Raw genomic sequence first — 25,660 nt, forward strand, 5'->3', positions numbered from 1 at the left:
TCCCCAGTCTTGGCAGCACTCATGCGGCCCCAGACCATGACACTCCCACCACCATGCTTGACTGTGGGCAAGACACACTTGTCTTTGTACTCCTCACCTGGTTTCCGCCACACACGCTTGACACCATCTGAACCAAATAAGTTTATCTTGGTCTCATCCAGGGGCGGACTGACCATTGAGCCACTCGGGCACTACCCGAGGGCCCTGGGCCACTAGGGGGCCCCATCAGGGTTTCCAGCCTCAGTAAAACCAGGGACAGTATGTATAAATCTGTATTTTTTTACATCTGTCTGTGTATACTGTGTGTACATGTATGTGTATACTGTGTGATTGTATACTGTGTGTGTGTATACTGTGTTGCCCCATAATCTCTGATTGCCTGGGGGCCCCATAATCTCCTATTGCCCGGGGGCCCCATGAGTTATCAGTCCGCCCCTGGTCTCATCAGACCATAGGACATGGTTCCAGTAATCCATGTCCTTAGTCTACTTGTTTTCAGCAAACTGTTTGCGGGCTTTCTTGTTCATCATCTTTAGAAGAGGCTTCCTTCTGGAATGATAGCCATGCAGACCAATTTGATGCAGTGTAACCCCCACCCCTTCAACCTCTGCAGCAATGCTGGCAGCACTCATACATCTATTTCCCAAAGACAACCTCTGAATATGACGCTGAGCATGTGCACTCAACTTCTTTGGTCGACCATGGCAAGGCCTGCTCTGAGTGGAACTTGTCCTGTTATGGTTTTGGCCACCATGCTGCAGCTTAGTTTCAGGGTCTTGGCAATCTTCTTATAGCCTAGGCCATCTTTATGTAGAGCAACAATTATTTTTTTCAGATCCTCAGGGAGTTATTTGCCATGATGTGCCATGTTGAACTTCCAGTGATCAGTATGAGAGAGTGAGAGCGATAACACCAAATTTAACACACCTACTCCCCATTCACACCTGAGGCCTTGTAACACTAACGAATCACATGACACAGAGGAAGGAAAATGGCTAATTGGACCCAATTTGGTCATTTTCACTTCACTTTTGTTGCCAGCGGTTTAGACATTAATGGCTGTGTGTTGAGTTATTTTGAGGGGACAGCAAATTTACACTGTTATACAAGCTGTACACTCACTACTTTACATTGTAGCCAAGTGTCATTTCTTCAGTGTTGTCACATGAAAAGATAGAATAAAATATTTACAAAAATGTGAGGGGTGTACTCACTTTTGTGAGATACTGTATTTACAGACACAAAGGAAGCAACACATTATAAAAATAAACTATTCACCTGCTATTAAGATAACAGGACATAATTAGGTAATATGCAGTTACCCCAAACATACTAAAAATAAGCTCTAATAATATATTTACTTTATTAACATTCAACGTGTAGAAACATATGTAAAATACAGGGTGTCACTAAAGTTTGGATCCATAGGCATCAAATTATTCAAAATCATAATTTCTATAACTATAAATTGCAGCTGGTCCAGGAACTGCATAGTGATGACCCTGACGGGCATCTGGAATATTGTGAGTGATTCTTACAACAGCGGAAATTAATGGCGTTTTAGATTGATTGAAATTCCGCTGGTTCAGCAGGGGCCATCTGAATTTCAATCCACCTATGGCTGTTCCCGTTGGAGAGGTGTTGACCTAGTGACTGCTCTCGAGCTGAACTGCTGGAAAATTTCAATCAGTGCATGCAGCCAATTGGGTGCAACGCTGATGAGGGTATTTTGACAGCGGAGGAGTCCCGCTATTAGAATGCAATACCTCAGCGGGGAGGATTCCTTCATCAATCTCAAATGTATGGATGGGGGAATCCGTTCTTTTTTTTTTATGAGCCGTCTCACTGACCCAAAACTTGATGGCTGAAGGCCATTTTTAAACTGATCCACTAAATATGGGGTGGACGGGGATATTTGAAGATAGATTTAATTACGCAGGATTTTTTTAATGTAACAGGGGAAACTTCCCTCTGTATGTTACATTATTTTCTTGTCTTCTAATGAAATTATATTCCTTTATTGGAACAACATAAAATGAGGTTTCTCCAAGACAGTGTCCCACCAAATTTTGCTATTGCTTTGAGAAATTCAAACTTTTCCAAACAGGTGGATCACAAGGCCAGGTCCAGTTGACTGGCCTCCTAAATCTTTGGACCTAACACCACCCCACTTTTTTCTTTGGGGTATTTGGAAGGCAAGATCTAGTTGAATGGCCTTCTAGGTCTAAAGACCTAACACGACTCTACTTTTTTCTTCGGGGTCTTTGGAAGGCGAGCTCTAGTTGAATGGCATCCTAGGTCTACAGACCTAACACTACTCAACTTTTTTCTTTGGGGTCATTGGAATTCAAGATTTAGCCGAAAGGCCTCCTAGGTTTACAGACTTAACACTACTTGATTTTTTTCTTTGGGGTCATTTGAAGGTGAGGTCCAGTCGAATGACTTTCTAGTTCTTCAGACCTTACACCACTTGCCTTTTTTTTGGGGGGGGGGGGGGGTCAGTGGAAGGTGAGATACAATTAAATGGCCTCCTAGGTATTTAGTTTCAACACCACTCGACTTTTTTCTTTGGGGACATCTGAAGTCTGTCAGATTTGGCTCAGAACAATTGTTGCAGTACAGAGGGAAATCATCTTAGTTTGTAACAACATCAGTTTTTTAGGAAATGTTGAAGGTTCTTGTATTCAGCATCTGCTGGATACTGACATCTGGAGATCCAAGGCCAATGTGAGCATTTACTATAATAAAACCTATGAAAAAGGGTATAGAACACAATATGACAGATGAGTTCATTCATAGCGGCACCTGGATCCTGACCTTGCAAAACTGGAGCAGACATATAGTATTACCTAAGGCTTGAGCACCAAGTATGATCTCCCAATATTAGATGACATATATTTCCACATAAAAGTGCATGTGAAACGTTCATTTATAAAGAGAAAAACTGTATCTGGACAAAGTCTGTGATATCACGCTATAAATGCATGGCAGAGGTTATCCATGGTGCAGTGCAGCAGCTGCCATTAATATTTACAAAATCCCCAGGAATTTTCTTTTTTGCTAGTAATAAATTGATCTTAGTGGCTGCCATTCTTAGTTTAGCAGCAAACATGGGAAACTCAAGAGCAGGCATCAACAGCTACACATATGGCTGCCTGCAGTTTAGTTGGTCAACTCATGGCAGGCCCCCATATATCATTGGACCAGCCCTAGGGCAGCCAAAGAAGTGAAGCTAAATGAACTGCAGGATGCTGATCTCCTTTTTGGCTCTTGTGCTTTGTTGGCTTTATTCCACCTCATGCAGGAGGTTTATGTGTAATAGTGAACAAAGTTCCTAATGAGTTGCCCAACCTTTAAGGAGGTCTGGTGGATAGTGGTGAGAACATTCCTTCAAAGCTCAGGTAAGGAGTGGGCTGGGGGCAGAAGACAGACTGTTATTTATTCAAATGCCTTCTTCCTTTAGCTATTGCTAAGAAAAATAATATTTTGGAAAATTTCTTTGATCTCCATGTAAAGTGGTTGTAAACCCTCGCATATACCCAGTGAAGTGACTGGCCTCAGGTTATACACAGAAATGAACCAAATCCTCCTACATAAGTTGTGCCTGTTTATCTACAGCCATCTTTCCCCCACATCCATTTAAAGTACATTTACACAGGATCTCTCAGCTCTGAAAAGCGGAGGGCAGAGAGCTGACATTACATCAGTGAGAAGAGCTCTAAGAGCTCATTGGCGGGAAGAGACACCCTTCCCCCCCTTCACACAGCACACAGGAACAGAGCTGAGGCTGTCGATCAGCTGGAGGTCCCTCCCTGTCACCATTTTTTCTCTTGGTGTCAGGAAAACTTGTCAGAAGTGACTCATGCTTATAGTTGAGGAACAAGGCATCAGGCAGAAATGACACTTAATGCTCTGGATTGAGGGATAGGCTTTGTTTATATTTCATGTCTGAGGTTTACAACCACCTTAATTGATATCTAAACTCTAGGCAGATATAAGATAAAGGACACAAATGAATGCAGCTCTGTATTCATTAATACACCATTAAATGCATTTTTTTTTTTTACTGAAAGCAGTATAAGTTCCAGAATCTGACCTGATATTAGCTGCTTGCAGTCCCTCTACAGCAGGGCTGGATTGTGAGATGAAGAGGCACCACAAGGACTCAGGAGGATAGGAGGAAAGAGTAGAGTGACAGAGAGTTCATCACTGTGCTGATTCTCCTTTCACTGTCCAGTCACAGCCCAGAGGCCGGTTCAGGATGGCCTGGGCTGACAGGAAATAAGTAAAATAAAGTTGGCTATAAGATAGATAGTTAGTCTGGTTGAAAAAAAGACTCAAGTTCAACCAAAATAGATTGGGGGCATTTAGTGGCAGAAAAAAGGATTGCAGGAAAAATATCTGGATTGAAGGGGGATACTGCAGCAAAAGCCTATCTTATAGATTTTTTATTTTAAGGTGCTATTCATTTTGTTCTTGTTATTTTTTTTACTGGAGTTCTGCATTAAGACTATTTTACCAATAGGACTTTTGCCTGTGTTATTAATAGGAAAGAGGTCATAGCGCTGGTATTTTTTCCCCCAGAAACAGTGGCAGCTGGATATGTTGGTTTTATCCTAAATAATGGCATGCCTCTATTCTAGGCTGGACAGTATGTTCCTTTACAAAGATCAGACACGGATTCTTGGTGTGTGAGTCCCGTGAGTGGTGAAGCCATCCCAAAAGACGTGAATGCCTTGAAGGACATAAATTGTAAGTTGTACAATCTTTTTCTGGGAAACTTTATCACTCGACATAAATTATATGTGTACAAAAAGTATGTAATATATAAACAAAGTATAAATTATGTCTAAAGAGCTGCGTGTTGTAAAGTGTAAAAAACACCTATAGCGTGAAAAGAAACAAACAAACTGCGCTCTTATATCATTAATTACATATCACCATAGTGAATAAACAAATAAATAAATACATCTTCATTTGAATTATAAAAAATACATAAAAATTGTGAAGTCCATATATAGATCCCACACGTGAATAACGTGCACACTATGCACTCACCAGACTTAATTGGCCCCTATTACAGGGAGTCAAATTATGCATATGGAAAATCCAAGATGTCATACATGAGGTTACAGGAATTAATCCAAACCGCTGCTGTCATCTATCCAATATATATGTAGATAATGCAATCAATGCTCCAGTTTTGCCATATAGAGAGGGAGAGGAAAGAACACTCTCATGGTGCAGTAATTCAAATAATTTATTTAAAAAAGAAGGTTGTATTACACTTACATCAAAGAAGACAGGGATCAGCATGTATTGTATAGGAATCGCCGGTTAGCACTCCAAGTGCATTCTAGCTGACAGGAAATGACTTATCTCAAACACCACCCGACAACGTTTCGTCAGCCTACGTCTGACGTCTTCATGGAAGGATTTCAGATGTAGGCTAATGAAACATCGTTGGGAGGTATTTGAGATACGTAATTTCCGGTCAGCTGGAATGCAGGTGGAGCGCTAACCGGCGATTCCTATACAATACATCCTGATCCCTGTCTTCTTTGATGTAAGTGCAATACAGCCTTCTTTTTTAAATACATTTTTTGAATTACTGCATCATGAGAATGTTCTTTCCTCTCCCTCTCTATATGGCAAAACTGGAGCTTTGAATACGCTACCTACATTAAATCTACATATACGTATATTGAATGGATGACAGCAGCGGTTTGGATTCATTCCTGTGACCTCATGTATGACATCTTGAATTTTCCCATATACGTAATTTGACTCCCTGTACTAGGGGTCAATTAAGTCTGGTGAGTGCATAGTGTGTCTGCATGCGGGTGGAGAGGAACCTTTCCTATACTCACTGAGGACGTTATTCACGTGTGGACTTCACGATTTTTATGTATTTTTTTATAATTCAAATGAAGATGTATTTATTTGTTTATTCACTATAGTGATATGTAATTTTTGATATAATAGCGTGGTTCCTTTGTTTCTTTTCCTTTTCTTAAGGTGACAAAGCTGATTTTCCATAGATAAAATATAATGAGTATGAGTTATCATCTCCTTAGGACAGGAATTGTGTTACTGGCAGGATCACTAAGGAAAAATAAAGGAAAAAAAATGTATCAAGCTACCAGGACAAGTAATCTGCAGTATATAACATTTTAATTTTTGGACTTAGAATAATATTTTAAAGCATATCTATGTCATCTCCAGGTCCAAGACCCTGCGCCATATTGACTGAGGACAATTCACAAGGTGAAGGGATCGGTGTTGCTTGTAGCGGGGATGGGACCCGGGAGCAGTGTGACCCGGATAGCAATGTGTGCTATTGCCTATTCCCAACCGGTGAGGAAGCTACTGGGACTCGGGTCCCCATGACGGAAAGGACAGGCTTCTTGTGCCAGGGTATGTTCTGTTTCTATACATACAATCCCCAAGTAATATCATGCGCAGCCCTTTTTATTATTTTTAGACTATTCGTTGGTTAGCCAATGAACGTTGTCTCTGAACTGTGATCACAGTCAATGGAAGGTGATCACATAAAAAAAAAAAAAGCGGAGTTTAAGTGGGGCGTCACTTCTTTCTTTAGCTATGTGATGGTTAACACAGTTCAGACACATATGGGAAGCACACGTTCGCTTTAAAAGGGAACATCTATTGAATTTATAGTTATAGTCATATTTTGTGTTATCATTGCAATGTTCACTTTTAGGCCCCACACACACCTCAAAAGCTCCAAAGCACCGGAGGAGAGAAATCCGATGCATCTCTATGGAGTTGGTCCACATCACCACACCAATTTACCTGAAGCCAAACTCCTGAAGCTCAAAAAAGTTTTAAAGTTACTTTTATAGCTCAATTTGAGCAGATTGGTGTGTTCTTGAAGCATTTTTCCCCATAGAAATGTATTGAAATGTGCAATTTGCGCATTTATGAGCATTTTTGTGTGTATTGTCACGCATTTACGTGTGTTTTTCTGATTAAATGCAATAAATAAATTGAACAAAAGAATAATAATAAATAAATAAATATATTAAAAAATATATATTGCCTGGCAAAAAACTACAGTACCCAAAATTGTCTACAGACGACATTTAAACGCTCATCACTTTGGAATTAACACTGAATTATGACTTTAAAATTATGGCTTTCTCTCCTGCATGCATGTATGACCATTCTAACTAAGATGTGTGGTTCATTCATTGTTTTCATAGTGTGTGTGTGGGGGGGCTTTAAAATCTTTTAGGTGCTTCTTTTATTTTATTCAATTTTAAAGTGGTTGTAAACCCTTACATATACCCAGTGAAGTGACTAGGTTCAGGTGATACACAGAGGTGAAACAAATCCTCCTACATAAGTTGTACCTGTTTATCTGCAGCTCTCTCTCCTCTACAGCCCTTCAAAGTACAGAAGTTACAACTGCATTTCTCAGATTCAAAAGGCAGTGATCTGTTCTCACAAACTGCACAGCATAGAGCACAGAGCTGAGTGTAATCTGAGACTTGAGTGGAGGGAAGGGGCAGACCCCCGCTACACAGTCTCATAGGGAAACATGAACAGCTGAGGCTCTCAAACACCTGCTGTGTGCTCTCCCAGGATTGTTTGGTGTGGTCATGGACTGTCAGAAGGACCACAGTGGAGAAAAGAGGCAGCAGTCAGAAATCACACTAGGTGCTTTGGATAAAGCTCTGTACACACTATAGAAGGATATCCTTTGTTCATTTTTCCTCTCAGAGGCTTACAGCTACTTTTAATGTTATTAAGCACTTTTTTTTTCCTTTTCTTTTTTATTAGCTCTATTGCTACACAAGGGAAATGAAAAGCCCCCTATGCGATAGCACAGTGCAGGTGACAATTTCATTATAGTAGGGCATAAGGAGTCTATTAAACCCCAGATATAACCCCTGCACTGGTTGGAGATGAGGGAGCAAAGGCTATGCTCAGCCATCTTCTTCCCCAGCCAGAGCAGCCAAGATTAACAGCATTTAACCCCAAGGTCATCAAAGCTGAGTACTTCCAGGTTCATACTACCCAGGTTAAATCAGAGCCGTCCCAATAGTTACGTCTGTGTCCCATTAGCCTTCACTACCTGTCCTGAAGAGTAAATCTCACCAGTTAGGTGAATTGTCGTCTTAGTCACCAGAACATTTGTTCCCATTGGATGATCTTCTTACTCTGGTGACAACCCGAAATTTGGGATTTTCCCTAAAATTCAGTCCCAGTGACATGGTCAGCATAACAAAATGGGATAGAAAATCTTCCCAGCCAAGATACAGGCACCATTAAACACCTAAAAGAGGATCTAGCCCTCACTTTATCCAAAGCTAAAAAAATATGTTTAGCTTTTACAGCAATTGCTGAGATGAGGCATTGGACACACAGGGAGAGCATTGTTTTTATTAAGTTGGCCAACTCATAGACTTGCACTGTTAGAAGGAGCAGTAAAACACAACCATTGTGTAGCAGTGCAAAGATTGCATACATATGTAAATTGTGTTTTCTCATGTGCATATATAAATATTCCTATAAATAAGGTTTTTAAAACATACATACTGTATATTAAAAAGAATATGCACCTATGCTGCTCTACCTTTACATGTAACTGATGTCTGGTTGTTTAGATACCATAACTTACATAATGTTACCTTTTGTTGCTAGCTCCGGTGTGTCCACTTCCTTTTGGCATCAAGGAAATCAAACACGGATCTATATTCTGTTCTGAGCTAGTGGATTCTGGGAAAAAGGTGCAGAAATGTCAGCTTGTGTGTCAGAAGGGCTACACCAACCTAATCTCCACTTCTACATTCACATGTGACCCGAATTCATATCTCTGGATACCACAACCACCACACAGCCAGCCCTGCCAGAGTAAGAACATTTTATTGATCCTGTTCTAAAGGGGATTCTGGATTACATCACAGGGAAAATATTATAGTTTGGGGTCGATTTTATTAGAATTTCTTAAAAAAATCTATAAGTTTTCAAACAGTTTCAGAATTTATTTTATTTATTTATAGATATATATATATATATATATATATATATATATATATATATATTTATATATATATATATATATATATCTATATATATCTTACAAATAAACATTGCATACAGATACATGATAAAGGAATTCCAGAGCACTAGGGTTTTTCTCAAGAGAGAGCACAGCAGAAGTTGTTTGCTTTTTGGCTTACTCCGTCTGACTTCTGTATAAAGCCATATGGAGGGATGGTGAAAGGTTTTACTACTAAAACCCATTAAAAGAAAGTTCACCCCTGTTTTTTTTTTTTTTTTTTTTTTTACTGCCCTCTTATCTGGTCAGGTGGTTTACCCACAATAAATCTACTCACAGGCCGAGCATTGTTCTATAAAAATGTGCCTCTCCAATGCTCCACACCTGGTACTATACCACCATTTTCATCTCTGACACCATAGAAGCTGGCTGTCTCTTCTTGGTTCTTGCAGCTGGTCCCCTGATGATGCCATATAGGTGCGAGGCTATCAGGGGGCTGATTGCAAGAACCCTGAAGAGACAGCTAGTCCCTGATGGTGAGCGTGTACTGTGCTATCAGAGTGCTGGGCCATCATGGGGCTGACTGCAGGAACCAGAAAGAGATAGCTGCCCCCCCTGAGGATGTGTATGTGCCTTGCCTCCGGGGTGCTAGGGAATCATGGGGTCTGACTGCAAGCACCAGGAAAACACAGCAACTCCCCAAGAAATCCTTTAAGTATATAAATAGTAAGAAAGGGAGGTCGGAACATATTGGCCCCATAAAGGATGATGGAGGGAATCTGGTTACAAAGGATGGAGAGAGTTTTGAATTTATTCTTCTCCACAGTTTTTACAAGGGAATCGGGGGGATTCAGTAACCAAGACTGCAATGTTAATCTTCATAACATGTCACAGGAAGCACCCTCATGGCTAACAGAAGACAGAATTAGAAATAGACTTGCAAAACGTAACATTAATAAGTCACCGGGACCAGATGGCTTGCGCCCGAGGATCCTTAAAGTGGATGTAAACCCAAATTTTTTTTTTTTGATGTCTTAATGTAGAGTATAAGATTTCCTATCATTTGAGCCCAGTCTTGCCACAAAGAGTTAATCCAGCTCTGAGCAATCCTCTTTTATTGTTCAGTGAGATAAATCTTGACAAACAGAGAAAAACTTTGTCAAATCCTCCCCCTTGCTGTGAGTGACAGGTGATTTACATATCTTGTGCACTAGCCTAAGACATGCATTATTTTTTAATTCCCTCCCCCACTCCTTTCTTCAGCAGCTCTGCAAGGATTGGCTGTTCCACACCTCAGCATGATTGGGCATGCTGAAGTCATGTGGTTACTTTCCTGTCTTTTCACTGGATGTTAGAGATCATAGCAGAAGTTCAGTGTAAGAAATACACAGGAGAAAATGCATATTGACAAGGGGTGTGTGGAGGTGGGCGGGGAGTCTGACATCACGACTCCGCCCACCGAGCTCCAGACAACAGACCCACCCACAGAATCTGCAGTTTTTTGGGTCTCATAACAGACAGAGGGGAGACAGTTGACTGGTAAAGATACATGCAGGAGGCATCTATATCCTTATAGATAACCCCAGTAGTTTAGAAAGGATGACATTGGGTTTACATCCACTTTAAGGAATTCAGTCAAGTGAAAGCCAGACCATTGTTCCTAATTTTTATGGAGTCTACTGACTGGAATGGTACCAGCTGATTGGAGAAAAGTCAATGTAGAACCAATATTTAAAAAGGGGCCAAAATACATCCCTGGGAACTATAGGCCAGTTAGCCTAACATCAATAGTATGTAAACTCTTGGAGGGGACTATATACAAGATTTTAGTAGTAATAAAAACTGTATTATTAGCAGTAATCGGCATGGATTCATGAAGAATCGTTCTTGCCAGACTAATCTATTAACCTTCTGAGGAGGTGAGTTACCATCTAGATAAAGGAAGGCCCGTAGACGTGGTGTATCTGGATTTTGCAAAGGTATTTGAGGATTTGGTACTGGCTTTCTTTGTTTTTTTCAGATTTTCGAATTTTCGGATTTTCAAATTTTTGAATTTCCGGAAATTCGAAATTTCGGAAATTCCAAAATTCAGAAATTTGAAATTCCGAAATTTGAAAATTCGGAAATTCGAAATTTCGGAAATCCGAAAATTCGAAATTCGGAAATCCTGAAATCCGATTTTTCGAATTCCCAAAAAAAGCAAAAAAAATGAATGAAACGAAAACGAACACATTTTTTGCTCAATGCACATGTCTAAGTGAATAAAGAAGCAAACAGAAAGATGAGCTTATCATTTTGCTCTCTTATCCTATCAGCATGTTCCTTGTTAGCACATGATCACTGTAGCACACCTGATTGGTTTCCTGTGCTGATTCATTCAGTGTGAGCTCTGCTGTACAGGGATTGCAAGGGGGTGAGACCAAATCAGAGGCTTGCTTTTAATAAAACAAATGCATAATGAATTAGTAAATACAGAGTTGTATTAATGTGTGTATAGTATATATGACTGGGGTTCAGATCGAATGTATCCTGATCTTTTCTGCTCCTGATCATCCTACAGCTATTACCTTGAGTACTCTTTATTTGTAGGCATATCTATTACAATGGTGCAAAATGTGGTGATTGTACAACGTGTATTAAGTTCTGGCAACCCAAAGAGAGTGATATAAAAGGCTTAGGAGCAAATCAAGTTTTATTAGTTTTTTCCTGTAATTTACTTTTTTCCAGGCTTGTGTTGGTTGTGTCATTGGCCATTGTCTCCATAGCACTTGTTAATGACTATTATAGTACTAATTGGTTGCTGTGTTTTCAGGGTTGGAGCCATTCAGTATGATCCAGACTCGGGCTTGGTTCCAGCTCTTGCTCCCCGCTGGTAAAATGTGTACCGATGACTACGCTGGATTATTAGAAGCATTTAGAACCTTTATATTGGATGATCTGAGGGCCAGAGGACTCTGCCATATCCAGGTAGGATCTCTTCACTTCCTCTACAGAAATAATGCTATGGACTTAATTTCATAGAAGTGTAAAGCGGAATAGAACAAACATCCAATCACTAGCAGGGAAATTTTAGGAAAAAAAAATAATCTTCTGTCGTAGGTTGCTGGATATTTAATGTAGCTTTAGTTAATCCCACCATATCCCCTGTGTGTGGTCAACTCATTAGCATCATTGTGGACAACGTTGTCCGTTTTTTATAGGAAGGAGTGCGTGCTATCTTCCATAACACTCACCGGCCACCTTATTAGGCCACCTGTTCCATTGCTTGGTAACACGAATTGCTAATCAGCCAATCACACGGCAGCACCTCAATGCATTTAGGCATCTAGACGTGCTGAAGATGACTTGCTCAAGTTCTAAATTGATGAAGAAATTTGATTTTCTTTCTCGAACATCACGGGACACAGAGCCACAGTAATTACTGATGGGTTATATAGGTATCACTGGTGATTGGACACTGGCACACCCTATTAGGAAGTTCAACCCCCTATATAATCCCTCCCCCTTGCAGGGATACCTCAGTTTTTACACCAGTGTCTTAGGTGATGGACGTGTAAAGATGTCCTGTGCTGAGCTCCAAAGGGAATATCCTAAGATCCTATACTGGGGCAAGCCAGGCGAACCGGATCCATTCAAAGTGTCTTTTCATGGCCGAATTGAATGGTACCCGGGCCTCGTGTCCGAAGAAACGAGGTTTTACCCGTAATGCTTCTCTTTTTAGAGAGCTGGACCCCGCAGATCAGAAAATGGCTTTAAACTTCCTAATTTCTGGCGAGGTGCTTTATGGTCCCAGAACTGTTGGATCCCCCTACTGATGGGGGCCCCAGTCTCTGACGGTTTTTTCAAACGGAGCCCACCGTGAGAGGTGAAGATTGGGTCTGTGTAAACAGCACCCTGCGGCTGGATAAGGTAAGAGGAGATTCCACAGAATTTTTGAGTTCTAGTGGCTTTTCTCCTTTAAGGTAAATGCATGCTATGCCTATTGTGACCACCGGGGGCTGCCAAGAGCACAAACCTACACATGCTGAATGTCTGTCTCAGGTGTTGTAATCACTGTGTATGTCCCAGCGTATCAAGCAGGCTGCAAGCAGGTAAGGTGGATGGGGGGATTTCTCATGTTTGAATGTTCCCCCCCAGGCTAGAGAGGGGCCACAGGGGTCTAGAAAGTGGTTATACCACCCGGGCTCTGTGGCCTAATGGCCACCATCTCTGAAGATAGCCGTTCAGGCAAATCTTGTTACCAGTCTCCCTTCTTCCCCCCCCCATCCCCAGCCTTTTCTCCAGAGCATGACAGGAGAGTTGGCAGCGCGGGAAGCGCTCGTTTTTTTCAAAACTCGAGGGGGGGGGGGCGGTAGAGGAGGGGGCGGGATGTCAGCACAGAGTGTTTAGACTCCCACTCAGGCCAGCTGCAGGCTATTAAAGGCACTCTGTACAGGTGCACTCAGCCTTCTGAGAGACACAGAGCTGACGGTCGCATGTAAGGTGGGACACAGGCATTCTCCTAGGCAGCATTTACTGAAGTAACACCAGACTGAGCATTGGGTAGCAAGGCTTTTAGCCAGACTACATCGCTCAGCGGACAGTGTTCATTTGTATACCTCACACCTTGTTGCTTTGCACTATGGGTAGAAGAGGTTCAAGCACCCCAGGAACCAGAGACACTAGGGGATCTTGTTCAGGTTCTGAGGGCCCCCTGTCGGCAGCATCCTTCCCCCCTAAAGATGGGCCAGGGACGGCTAGCCAGGGAGAGCCATCGGGGTCAGGGGCTACACCTGCTTCTGGCACTTCAGCCCCTGTATATATTACACAAGAGGTTTTTTCCTCAACCATTAATGGTCTAGAGGAAAGATTAATGGCCGTGATTACGTCTTCACTCAGTGGAAGAAAACGCACTAGGCTTTCCTCTGTTCCCCAAGACCCTCAGACAGAGGAGCTCTGGGATAAAGGAGATGAATCCCTTTCAGAGGATCGGGATGGGATGGATGATTCCTCTTCGGAGGATTCAGGTGGAGAGGGACCCTCTGCGACTTCCCAAGAGGAGAAAGTCTTAGTGCAGATCCTCACTGGATTGGTCCGCTCCACATTTAAGTTGCCCATACCTGAAACTGCTAAAGAATCCTCTTCTGCTTTGGGGTCACTGAAACCTTTCCAAGCAGCACATGCTTTTCCTGTTCATACTTTACTTGAAAAGCTTATTTATTCTGAGTGGGATCACCCAGACAAACGTTTTTTTCCGCCGAGAAAGTTTTCAACACTTTATCCGATGGAAGAAAAGTTTATTAAAATGTGGGGAATTCCGGCTATTGATGCCGCCATTTCCTCAATAAATAATAGCCTGACTTGTCCTGTAGACAATGCTCAGATGCTCAGGGATCCTGTAGATAAAAGGATGGAATCCCTATTGAAGGATGTTTTCTCCTTAGCAGGATCAGTGGCCCAACCTGCAATAGCAGCGATTGGAGTCTGTCAATACTTAAGAGACCATGTTAAGCAGGTCATCAAAGTATTACCTGAACAGCAGGCCCAGGGGTTTGCTAACCTTCCAGCGGCCTTATGCTTTGTGGTTGACGTCATTAGAGATTCTATCGTGCAAACCTCCCGTCTTTCACTGGGGTTGGTGCATATACGTAGAATCCTATGGTTGAAAAATTGGTCAGCCGAAGCACCATGTAAGAAGCTACTGGCTGGGTTTCCATTTCGTGGTGCAAGGTTGTTTGGAGAGGACTTGGATAACTATATCAAGAGAATCTCTTGTGGGAAAAGCACTCTCTTACCTGTCAAGAAGAAGAGTAAGCGTCCCTCTTTCAAACGGACTCTTTCCCCAGCGCCGGGGGCTTCAGCCTCCAGGCAGTCTCGACGGCCGCCTCCATCGGGGTCCAGAGACAAGAGTCAACCCCAGGGACAAAAGAAGTCCTGGGGAAAGAAGCCTACTAGGCAAAACACTAAGACCTCTGCATGAGGGGGCGCCCCCGCTCACTCGAGTGGGGGGAAGACTGCGACAATTCTCAGAGCTCTGGCAGGAGGACTTCCAGGACAGATGGGTAGTCTCCACGGTAACCTTAGGGTACAAGCTGGAGTTTCAGGAATTCCCTTCTCCTCGGTTCCTCAGATCAAATGTTCCTAGAGACCCAGAGAAGAAGCAGTCGCTCCTTCTAGCGTTAGAGCGACTTTTGTCGCAGGAGGTCATTATGATAGTTCCCGCAAAGGACCAGGGATTGGGCTTCTATTCCAACCTTTTTAGGGTCCAAAAGCCAAATGGGGATGTCAGGCCCATTTTGGACTTAAGGGATCTGAACCGATTCCTAAGGATTCAATCCTTCCGCATGGAATCAATTCGAACAGTAGTTCCCACCCTGCAGGGAGGAGAATTTCTGGCATCAATAGACATCAGAGATGCATATCTGCATGTGCCCATTTTTCCTGCTCATCAGAAGTTTCTGCGCTTCGAGGTAGGAGGGCGCCATTTCCAGTTTATGGCTCTGCCCTTTGGGATAGCCACTGCACCTCGAGTGTTCACAAAGATCTTGGCTCCTCCTCTGGCCAGATTAAGGGCTCAGGGTATAGCTGTCATAGCATACCTAGACGACCTGCTCTTGATAGACCGGTCGGTAGCCTCTTTGAATGGAAACTTGAGGACCACGGTCAGGTATCTAGAACACCTGGGTTGGATCCTCAACTTAGAAAAGTCTTTCCTAAAACCAGTAAGAAGACTGGAATATTTAGGTCTGATTATACATACAAGCCAGGAGAAAATATTTCTACCCCAGGCAAAGATCACTGCTTTGAGAGAGCTGATTCTGACAGTAAGGACCAAGAAGGGTCCCTCAGTCCGCCTTTGTATGAGGCTACTAGGGAAGATGGTGTCTTCATTCGAAGCAGTTCCCTATGCTCAGTTTCACTCAAGAATGCTGCAACACAGTATTCTGTCGACCTGGAACAAGAAGGTTCAGGCATTAGACTTTCCGATGCACCTGTCGCATGCGGTGCATCAGAGCCTCAATTGGTGGCTCATACCCGAAAACCTGCAGAAGGGGAAATCCTTTCTACCGGTTACCTGGACGGTGGTAACAACAGATGCCAGTCTGTCAGGTTGGGGAGCAGTTCTGGAACAGGCTGCGGTCCAAGGAGTATGGTCCAAGACAGAGAGGACCTTACCCATCAACATTCTGGAGATCCGGGCGATACATCTAGCTCTAAAAGCCTGGACTATCAGGCTACAGGGTTGTCCGGTCAGGATCCAGTCCGACAATGCCACAGCAGTGGCTTATGTCAATCATCAGGGAGGCACCCGGAGCCGAGCTGCTCAAAAAGAGGTGAACCAGATCTTAGTCTGGGCAGAGATGCATGTGCCATGCATATCGGCAGTTTTCATCCCGGGAATAGAGAATTGGCAGGCGGACTATCTAAGTCGCCAGCAGTTACTTCCAGGGGAATGGTCTCTGCATCCCGATGTCTTTTGGGCCATATGCCAAAGATGGGGGGTTCCAGATGTAGATCTCTTTGCATCCCGATTCAACAAAAAGATAGACAGATTTGTGGCAAGGACAAAAGATCCTCTTGCATGCGGGACGGATGCGTTGGTGATTCCGTGGCATCGGTTCTCACTGATTTACGCATTCCCGCCTATTCTGCTACTACCACGACTCCTTCGCAGGATCAGGCAGGAAAGGAAGTCGGTACTTCTGGTGGCCCCCGCTTGGCCCAGAAGGACTTGGTATGCAGAAATAGTAAGGATGACGGTAGGTTCCCCGTGGACACTACCGGAACGCCCAGACCTGTTATCTCAAGGTCCAGTGTTCCATCCTGCCTTACAAACGATAAATTTGACGGTTTGGCTATTGAGACCCACGTTCTGAAGAGTCGTGGGCTCTCAGGTCCTGTCATATCTACCTTGATTAATGCAAGGAAGCCAGCTTCCAGGATGATTTATCATAGAGTCTGGAAAGCTTATATAACCTGGTGTGAATCCAGAGGTTGGCATCCCAGGAAATATGTCATAGGTAGAATCCTTGATTTTCTACAGATGAGATTAGAGATGAAGCTGGCCTTGAGTACCATCAAGGGCCAGGTCTCTGCTTTATCAGTATTATTTCAGCGGCCACTTGCTTCGCATTCTTTGGTCCGAAACTTTATGCAGGGGGTGATGCGTCTTAATCCTCCGGTTAAAGCGCCCCTAAACCCCTGGGACTTGAATTTGGTCCTGGCTGTGTTACAGAAACGGCCTTTTGAACCAATAAGTCAGATTCCTTTGGTCTTGTTGACAAGGAAATAAATTTTTCTGGTGGCCATCTCTTCTGCTAGAAGAGTATCAGAATTAGCAGCTCTTTCCTGTAAGGAGCCTTATTTGATTATACACAAGGATAGAGTGGTACTATGCCCTCATCCTAGTTTTTTACCGAAGGTGGTTTCTGATTTTCATTTAAACCAAGACATTGTTCTACCTTCCTTTTTTCCAGATCCCTGTTCTCCGGAAGAGAGATCTCTACATTCGTTGAATGTAGTAAGAGCAGTTAAGGCCTATCTAGGGGCAACTACTCAGATCCGCAAGACGGATGTTTTGTTTGTGCTGCCAGAGGGTCCCAATAGAGGACAGGCAGCGTCAAAAGCTACCATTTCTAAATGGATTCGACAGTTGATCATTCAAGCTTACGGTTTGAAACAGAAGATTCCTCCGTTTCAGATCAGGGCACATTCCACAAGGGCTATTGGTGCTTCTTGGGCAGTGCATCACCGGGCCTCTATGGCTCAAATCTGCAAGGCCGCAACCTGGTCTTCAGTTCATACATTCACCAGATTCTATCAGGTGGATGTGAGAAGGCATGAGGATATCGCCTTTGGGCGTAGTGTGCTGCAGGCAGCAGTACAGGGTCCTCAGGTCTGATTGCACCCTACTTGGTCGTGGTTCCCCCCCCCTCAGGTAGCATTGCTCTGGGACATCCCATCAGTAATTACTGTGGCTCTGTGTCCCGTGATGTTCGAGAAAGAAAATAGGATTTTTTAAAACAGCTTACCTGTAAAATCCTTTTCTTTCGAAGGACATCACGGGACACAGAGGTCCCGCCCCTCTTCTAATACACTATATTGCTTGGCTACAAAACTGAGGTATCCCTGCAAGGGGGAGGGATTATATAGGGGGTTGAACTTCCTGATAGGGTGTGCCAGTGTCCAATCACCAGTGATACCTATATAACCCATCAGTAATTACTGTGGCTCTGTGTCCCGTGATGTCCTTCGAAAGAAAAGGATTTTACAGGTAAGCTGTTTTAAAAAATCCTATTTTTTTACATTTTTTTTAATTGAGTATGTTTTATATTCGACAATTTTGATTAAAAAAAAAAAAAAATAAGTTTTACTTTCTGCTATAAAACATACTCAATAAAAAAAATGTAAAAAAAATCAAATTTCTTCATCAATTTAGAACTTGAGCAAGTCATCTTCACCAAATGTTGTTTATAACACAAAAAATAAAAACTGCAGCAGTTTTTATTTTTTGTGTTATAAACAAAAAAAAATCGACAATTTTGAAAAAAAAAAAATACGTTTTACTTTCTGCTATAAAACATACTCAATAAAAAAAAATGTAAAAAAAATCTAATTTACCACCAAAGAAAACTCTATTTGTGGGAAAAAAAGGGACAAAAATGTTATGTGGGTGAAGTGTTGCACGACCGCGCAATTGTCAGTTAAAGTAACGCAGCGCCGTATCGCAAAAAATGGGCTGGTCAGGAAGGGGGGGGGTAAACCTCCTGGAGCTGAAGTGGTTAAAGCAAGAAAAATATAACATACCTTCCTATCTATATTAACGTTAGCACCATAAGGATTAAAAATACAGGTAGTTAATGCTGATTGAGAGACTTTAGTAAAAAAAAAAAAAAGTAAAATATCCCATGGTTTGTAGACGCTATAACTTTTGTGCAAACCAATCCATATACGCTTATTGGGATTTTTTTTGCTTTAGGAAATCTGTAACGTGTCAGCAAATTTGAGTTCTTAAATTTTATATATAAATCGGACAAAATAGAACCGTAATTAAAACCTGTCTCTGTCCAAATGAATAGTCTCTGATGATTGTATTCCTCTACTTTCTGTGTCTCCTCTCTTTGGGACAGGTGACCACGTTGGGAGGCCGGGGTACCGTACCCCTATGTGATGATTCCACCATCCACGTTGAGTGTTTGACGTCCACTCGTATGGGAGTAAATGTGACCTGGACAGCCCAGATATATAAGATCCCAGAATCCTTGCTGCCCGCTTTTCTTGACATTGGTAAATCTTTATTTTAAGTGACAGATGCAAATTTTTTAGACTAGACAATGAAGGTCCACTTAAGGGCACCCACCGTACAAAAAAAAAAAACCCAAAACAAACAAAAGTGTGGGAATAGGCGAAGTTGAGTATTCTACACTTCTGTGCTGGGTTGTCTTCTCGCAAGATTATGGAAAATCTCCATTTCCTGGGATGTCACTGGAGGATGACCCCTTGCATTATGGAAGTGTGGGTGGGATGGGGGTGTAAGGTCCGGCAGAACCTATTTAAGGCCCTATTTAAGGCCTTGGCTCCCAGACTTGGCATGCATTTTGCAAGTGGGTAGAGTAGGGACGGGTACAAGGTCTGGTAGGAACAGAACTAGTGGGAGGGAAAGATTTCTGTTGAGGAGGACAAGCTTAGGGCTCGCAACTTCTCTGGATATCTTCCTACTTGGGCACAAGACGGCCAGGCTGCACTACGCCCCTCCTAACAGGCGCTGTCAGTTCGGTTGAAACCTTCTCTCTACACACAGTTGGACCCCATGAGTGTTCCCGGTTGGGCTGTCTTCTCCTGGGGTTTATTGTGAACTGTATTTGTATAATTTCAATACAAGTTCTTCATCGCAGTTGGCCTGTGTGCGTTATTGCTACCGCACCACACTGCATCCACACAATAATAACATAGACCAAAATAACCCCCACAAAAAACGCTAAATAAAATAAACTTATAAACTATACTGCATGCATCCCCAAAAACACATCCATTAAATGAAAAATTAAAAAAGTAGTAGTAGTTTTTTTTTTTTTAATGAAGTTTCTTTTAAGGGCTCATTCACATATTTTTTTTTTTTAAATAAATATTCAAAAAAGTAGTACTAGTAGTTTTGTTTTATTACATTTCTATTAAGGGCTCATTCACATTTTTTTAAATTAGAACTTTTTTTAAAAAAAGTAGTAGTAGTAGTTTTTTGAATAAAATTTCTTTTAAGGGCTCAAAAAAAAAATATATTTTTTTATTAGAACTTTTTTTTTTTATTTAATATTAAAAAAGTAGTAGTAGTAGTAGTAGTAGTTTTTAGTTGTAAATTATACTGAATGCATCCCCCAAAACACATCCATTAAATTAAAAATTAAAAAAGTAGTAGTAGTTTTTTTTTTTTTTTTTTTTTTATGAAAATTCTTTTTAGGGTTCATTCACATATTTTTTTTTTATTAGAACTATTTTTTTAAATTTCACTTAAGGGCTAATTCACACCAGCAAGAACTTTTTTTTTAAATTAAAAAAGTAGTTGTAGTAGTTTTTTAATGAAATTTCTTTTAAGGGCTCATTCACTTATTTTTTTTAATTAAAACTTTTTTTAAATTAAAAATTAAAGTAGTAGTAGTTTTTTTATTATTTTTTTAAGGGCTCATTCACATTTATTTTTAGAACTACCTTTTTATTTAAATATTAAAAAAGTAGTAGTACAGTAGTAGTTTTTTTTTTTAAATCAAGTTTCTTTTAAGGACATATTCACATCCTTTTTTTATTAGAACTGTTTTTTTAAAACTTCACTTAAGGGCTAATTCACACCAGCAATAACTTTTTTTTTTTAAATTAAAAATTTAGTAGTAGTAGTTTTAATGAAATTTCTTTTAAGGGCTCATTAGAACTTTTTATTAAATTAAAAATTAAAAAAGTAGTAGTAGTTTTTTTTTATGAAATTTCTTTCAAGGGCTCATTTACATATTTTTTTTTTTAATCAGAACTTTTTTTTTTTAATTTCACTTAAGGGCTAATTCACACCTGCCAGCTGTGCTGATTGCAATACCACTTCTAGCACATCACACTGTTTTATTTATTTATTTATTTTTGGATTAGAACTATATTGAAATGTCACATTATTCTATTCACACAGTGGTATTGCTATGCCATGCCATGCGATGGGTTTGTGCCACAAACCCCTGGCCTGAAAAAAAGGTGCTGCTTCCAAATTTTTTTATTATTTACATTTTTTTTAGTGTATGTTGAAAAATTGAGAACATTTTGCCAATGACAAAGTAAACATTGACACAATAATTTTACTCATCTAACTTTTTGCAATTGCAGTAGTTTGTGCCAAAACCCCCTGGGCTAAAGAAAAAAAAGGGTTGTGCGTGGAGGATTTTTTTTTTTTTACATTTTGCCAATGACAAAGTATATTTTAACACAATAAATTTACTCTGAATTTCTGCAGTTGCGACAGTTTGTTCCACAGCCCCCTAGACTAAAAAAAAAAAGCTGTGCATTCACTATCTTTTTTTTTTTTTTTTATTGCATGCTGGAAAATGTTGAAAATGTTGTCAATGACAAAGTAAATTTTAACACAATAAATTTACACATCCAAGTTTGTGCAATTGTGACAGTTTGTGCCATGACCCCCCGTGAATGAGCCCTTAAAATAAATTTCATTAAAAAAATTACTACTATTGTTTTTTTAATTTATAATTTTAAAAAAGTTCTAATTAAAAAAAAAAGAATGTGAATGAGCCCTTAAAAGAAATTTCATTAAAAAAATTACTACTATTGCTTTTTTAATTTTTAATTTAAAAAAAAGTTCTAATTAAAAAAATAATGTGAATGAGCCCTTAAAAGAAATTTCATTAAAAAAACTACTACTATTACTTTTTTAATTTGTAATTTAAAAAAAAAGTTCTAACTAAAAAAAAAGAATGTGAATGAGCCCTTAAAAGAAATTTCATTCAAAAAATTACTACTATTGCTTTTTTAATTTATAATTTAAAAAAAGTTCTAATTAAAAAAAATAATGTGAATAAGCCCTTAAAAGAAATTTCATTCAAAAAACTACTACTATTACTTTTTTAATTTGTAATTTAAAAAAAAAGTTCTAATAAAAAAAAAGAATGTGAATGAGCCCTTAAAAGAAATTTCATTTTAAAAAAAACTACTACTACTAGTTTTTTAATTAAAAAAAAAAAAAAGTTATTGCTGGTGTGAATTAGCCCTAAGGTTCACACTGCTGCAGTGCGAATTTAGCGCGATTTTGTTCCGATTGCGTTGCAAATTTGCATTGCGAATTCTATATGTGTTCTTGCGATTCTACTGCAAATTTTGCAGTCTATAGAGCTGAATTCGCATCGCACACGGATCAAACTCGCACAGGACCTTTTTTTCACGCAGGTTATATTCGCAACGCATCAATGTGAACGGCACTAATGTTAATCTATGTAATTTAAATGACTTGCGAATTCGAGCGATCGCAACGGCTCAAATTCGCAATAGAATTCGCAGCAGTGTGAACCTAGCCTTAAGTGCAATTAAAAAAAAAAAGTTCTAATAAAAAAAAATTATGCGACAATGCCCTTAAAAGAAACTTCATTAAAAAAATAACTACTACTACTACTTTTTAAATTGTTAAATAAATTTAAAAAAAAAAAACATTTTATTTTTATTTGCATGTCAGAAAATGTTAAAAATTTTGACAATGACCAAAAAAATTTTTGCCACAATAAATTTACTTATCCAAGTTTTTGCAATTGAACAGTAAAACACTTTCCAGAAGAAAAAGAAACAATAAGGAAAAAAGTTCTGGCTATATGAGCTTACAATCTAAAGGATTTGTAAGGTGGTATAAGACAACATTATAAACAAATGTAGACATCTTATAAAAAACGAAAAAGCATATTAATACAGAAAAAAAGAAATCCAGAATGTGATTGTGAAATCTTGTGATAGCCTTCATTGCAGCTCTTTTTTTTTTTTTTTTTCTTTTGTTCTTCTAATTCTCTGAATGATTACATCTGCATGGAAAGGAAATGTTTAATCCGAATAGACAGATTTTTCAGAAGTTATCTTTCCTGGAAACACAAAAAAAGTAAAAAAAAGTCAGTTTTGCTGCAATAAATTTACTCATACTCTCTCATTGACAACCTTCTGGGGAAAAGATGCAAGTCCTAAATACAGTATATGAGTTTACTATCTAAAGAATTTGTAAGGTGCTACGTGACTACATTGATAAAAAATGTACACAAAAAATAAATAAATAAATAAATAAATAAAAGCTATATAACCACAAAGGAAAAAAAAAAACCTTCTAGACTGTGATTGTGAAATCGCTCATTGCAGCTTTTTTTTTTTTTTTGTTTGTTCTAATTCTCCGATTAAATCTGAACACAAAGGAAATTCTTCATCCGGACAGACAGATTTTTCAGATTTTATCCTTCCTGGTGACAATGTTTAATTTTCAGTGCAAAAATTACTGTGAATACTTTAGAAGCGGATGTTCGGATGTTCGGATTGATATGGAGTGCGATGTGATTGTGAAGCCGGCCTGGGCTGGTTTTAATTTTTGGATTTATTAAAGACGACAATTTATTAAAAACATACATCTCAGTAACCAAATTATAAAATGACTGAAGCCATTAAAATCAACATGACAGCCAAGAAACAAGCATTTTCAGAAGGAGCTTTGTAGTGGGAGGTCCATTTTTTTTAAACTCTTATAACAGACGAACACCAGGCACATCCACAGTGCTTTGAAAAAATATTCATACCCCTTGCCATTTTCCACATTTTGTCATGTTACAACCAAAAACGTAAATGTATTTTATTGGGATTTTATGTGATAGACCAACACAAAGTGGCACATAATTGTGAAGTGGAAGGAAAATGATAAATGTTTAAAAAAAAATATATATATATATATGTAAAAAGTGTGGAGTGCATTTGTATTCAGCCCCCTTTACTCTGATACCCCTAAGAGCCCTTTCACACCGGGCCGCCTATAGTGTCGGCGGTAAAACACCGCTATTTTTAGTGGCGTTTTACCGTCGGATTAGCGGCGCATTTCGGCCGCTAGCAGGACACTTTTCCCCCTGCTAGCGGCCAAGAAAGGGTTAAAACCGCCCACAATGCACCGCAATAGCAGCGTTTTGCCGGCAGTATCCCAGCGCTGCCCCATTGATTTCAATGGGGAGCAGTGGTGGAGGAGCGGTAAACACACCGCTCCTTCACCCCTCCAAAGAAGCTGCTGGCAGGACTTTTCCTGACGTCCTGCCAGCGCAGCGCTCCGGTGTGAAAGCCCTCGGGCTTTCACACTGGAGACAATGCTGCAGCTGTTTGAGGGCGGATCACAGGCACTATTTTTAACGCTATAGCGCCTGCAAAACGCCCTCGGTGTGAAAGGGGTCATACTGAAATTTAGTTGCACCAATTGCCTTCAGAAGTCACCTAATTAGTAAATAGCTTCCACCTGTGTGTAATTTAATCTCAGTATAAATACAGCTGTTCTGTGAAGCCCTCAGAGGTTTGTTAGAGAACCTTAGTGAAAAAACAGCATCATGAAGGCCAAGAAACACACCAGACAGGTCAGGGATAAAGTTGTGGAGAAGTATAAAGCAGGGTTAGGTTATAAAAATATATCCCAAGCTTTGAACATCTCACAGAGCACTGTTCAATCAATCATCTGAAAAGGGAAAGAGTATGGCACAACTGCAAACTTACCAAGACATGGCCGTCCACCTAAACTGACAGGCCGGGCAAGGAGAGCATTAATCAGAGAAGCAGCCAAGAGGCCCATGGGAACCCTGGAGGAGCTGCAGAGATCCACAGCTCAGGTGGGAGAATCTGTCCACAGGACAACTATTAGGCGTGCTCTCCACAAATCTGGACTTTATGGAAGAGTGGCAAGAAGAAAGACATTGTTGAAAGAAAGCCATAAGAAGTCCTGTTTGCAGTTTGCGAGAAGCCATGTTGGGGACAAAGCAAACATGTGGAAGAAGGTGCTCTGGTCAGATGAGACCAAAATTGAACTTTTTGGCCTAAAAGCAAAACGCTATGTGTGGGGGAAACTAACACTGCACATCACCCTGAACACACCATCCCCACCGTGAAACATGGTGGTGGCAGCATGATGTTGTGGGGATGCTTTTCTTCAGCAGGGACAGGGAAGCTGGTCAGAGTTGATGGGAAGATGGATGGAGCCAAATACAGGGCAATCTTAGAAGAAAACCTGTTAGAGTCTGCAAAAGACTTGAGACTGGGGTGGAGGTTCTCCTTCCTGCAGGACAACGACCCTAAACATACAGCCAGAGCTACAATGGAATGGTTTAGATCAAAGCATATTCATGTGTTAGAATTGTCCAGTCAAAGTCCAGACCTAAATCTAGTTGGGAATCTGTGGCATGACTTGAAAATTGCTGTTCACAGACGCTCTCCATCCAATCTGACAGAACTTGAGATATTTCACAAAGAAGAATGGGCAGAAATGTCACTCTCTAGATGTGAAAAGGTGGTAGAGACATCCCCAAAAATACTTACAGCTGTAATTGCAGTGAAAGGAGGTTCTACAAAGTATTGACTCCGGGGGGCTGAATACAAATGTACCCCACACTTTTCACATATTTA

At 40.5% G+C, this 25,660-nt stretch overlaps 1 protein-coding gene across 1 annotated transcript in view; it reads left to right on the forward strand.

Annotated features, from left to right (window-relative positions):
- TG (thyroglobulin) overlaps positions 1–25,660 on the forward strand; it is a 399,523-nt gene that overhangs the window by 64,294 nt on the left and 309,569 nt on the right. The window contains exons 15-19 of the mRNA XM_073632844.1: positions 4,644–4,752; positions 6,226–6,417; positions 8,671–8,880; positions 11,841–11,995; positions 19,138–19,294. Coding sequence (XP_073488945.1) covers positions 4,644–4,752; positions 6,226–6,417; positions 8,671–8,880; positions 11,841–11,995; positions 19,138–19,294 — 823 coding nt within the window. The remainder of the gene's footprint in view (positions 1–4,643; positions 4,753–6,225; positions 6,418–8,670; positions 8,881–11,840; positions 11,996–19,137; positions 19,295–25,660) is intronic.

This window comes from Aquarana catesbeiana, linkage group LG05 (genome assembly GCF_042186555.1).
Source record: "Aquarana catesbeiana isolate 2022-GZ linkage group LG05, ASM4218655v1, whole genome shotgun sequence".
Lineage (NCBI taxonomy): Eukaryota > Metazoa > Chordata > Amphibia > Anura > Ranidae > Aquarana > Aquarana catesbeiana.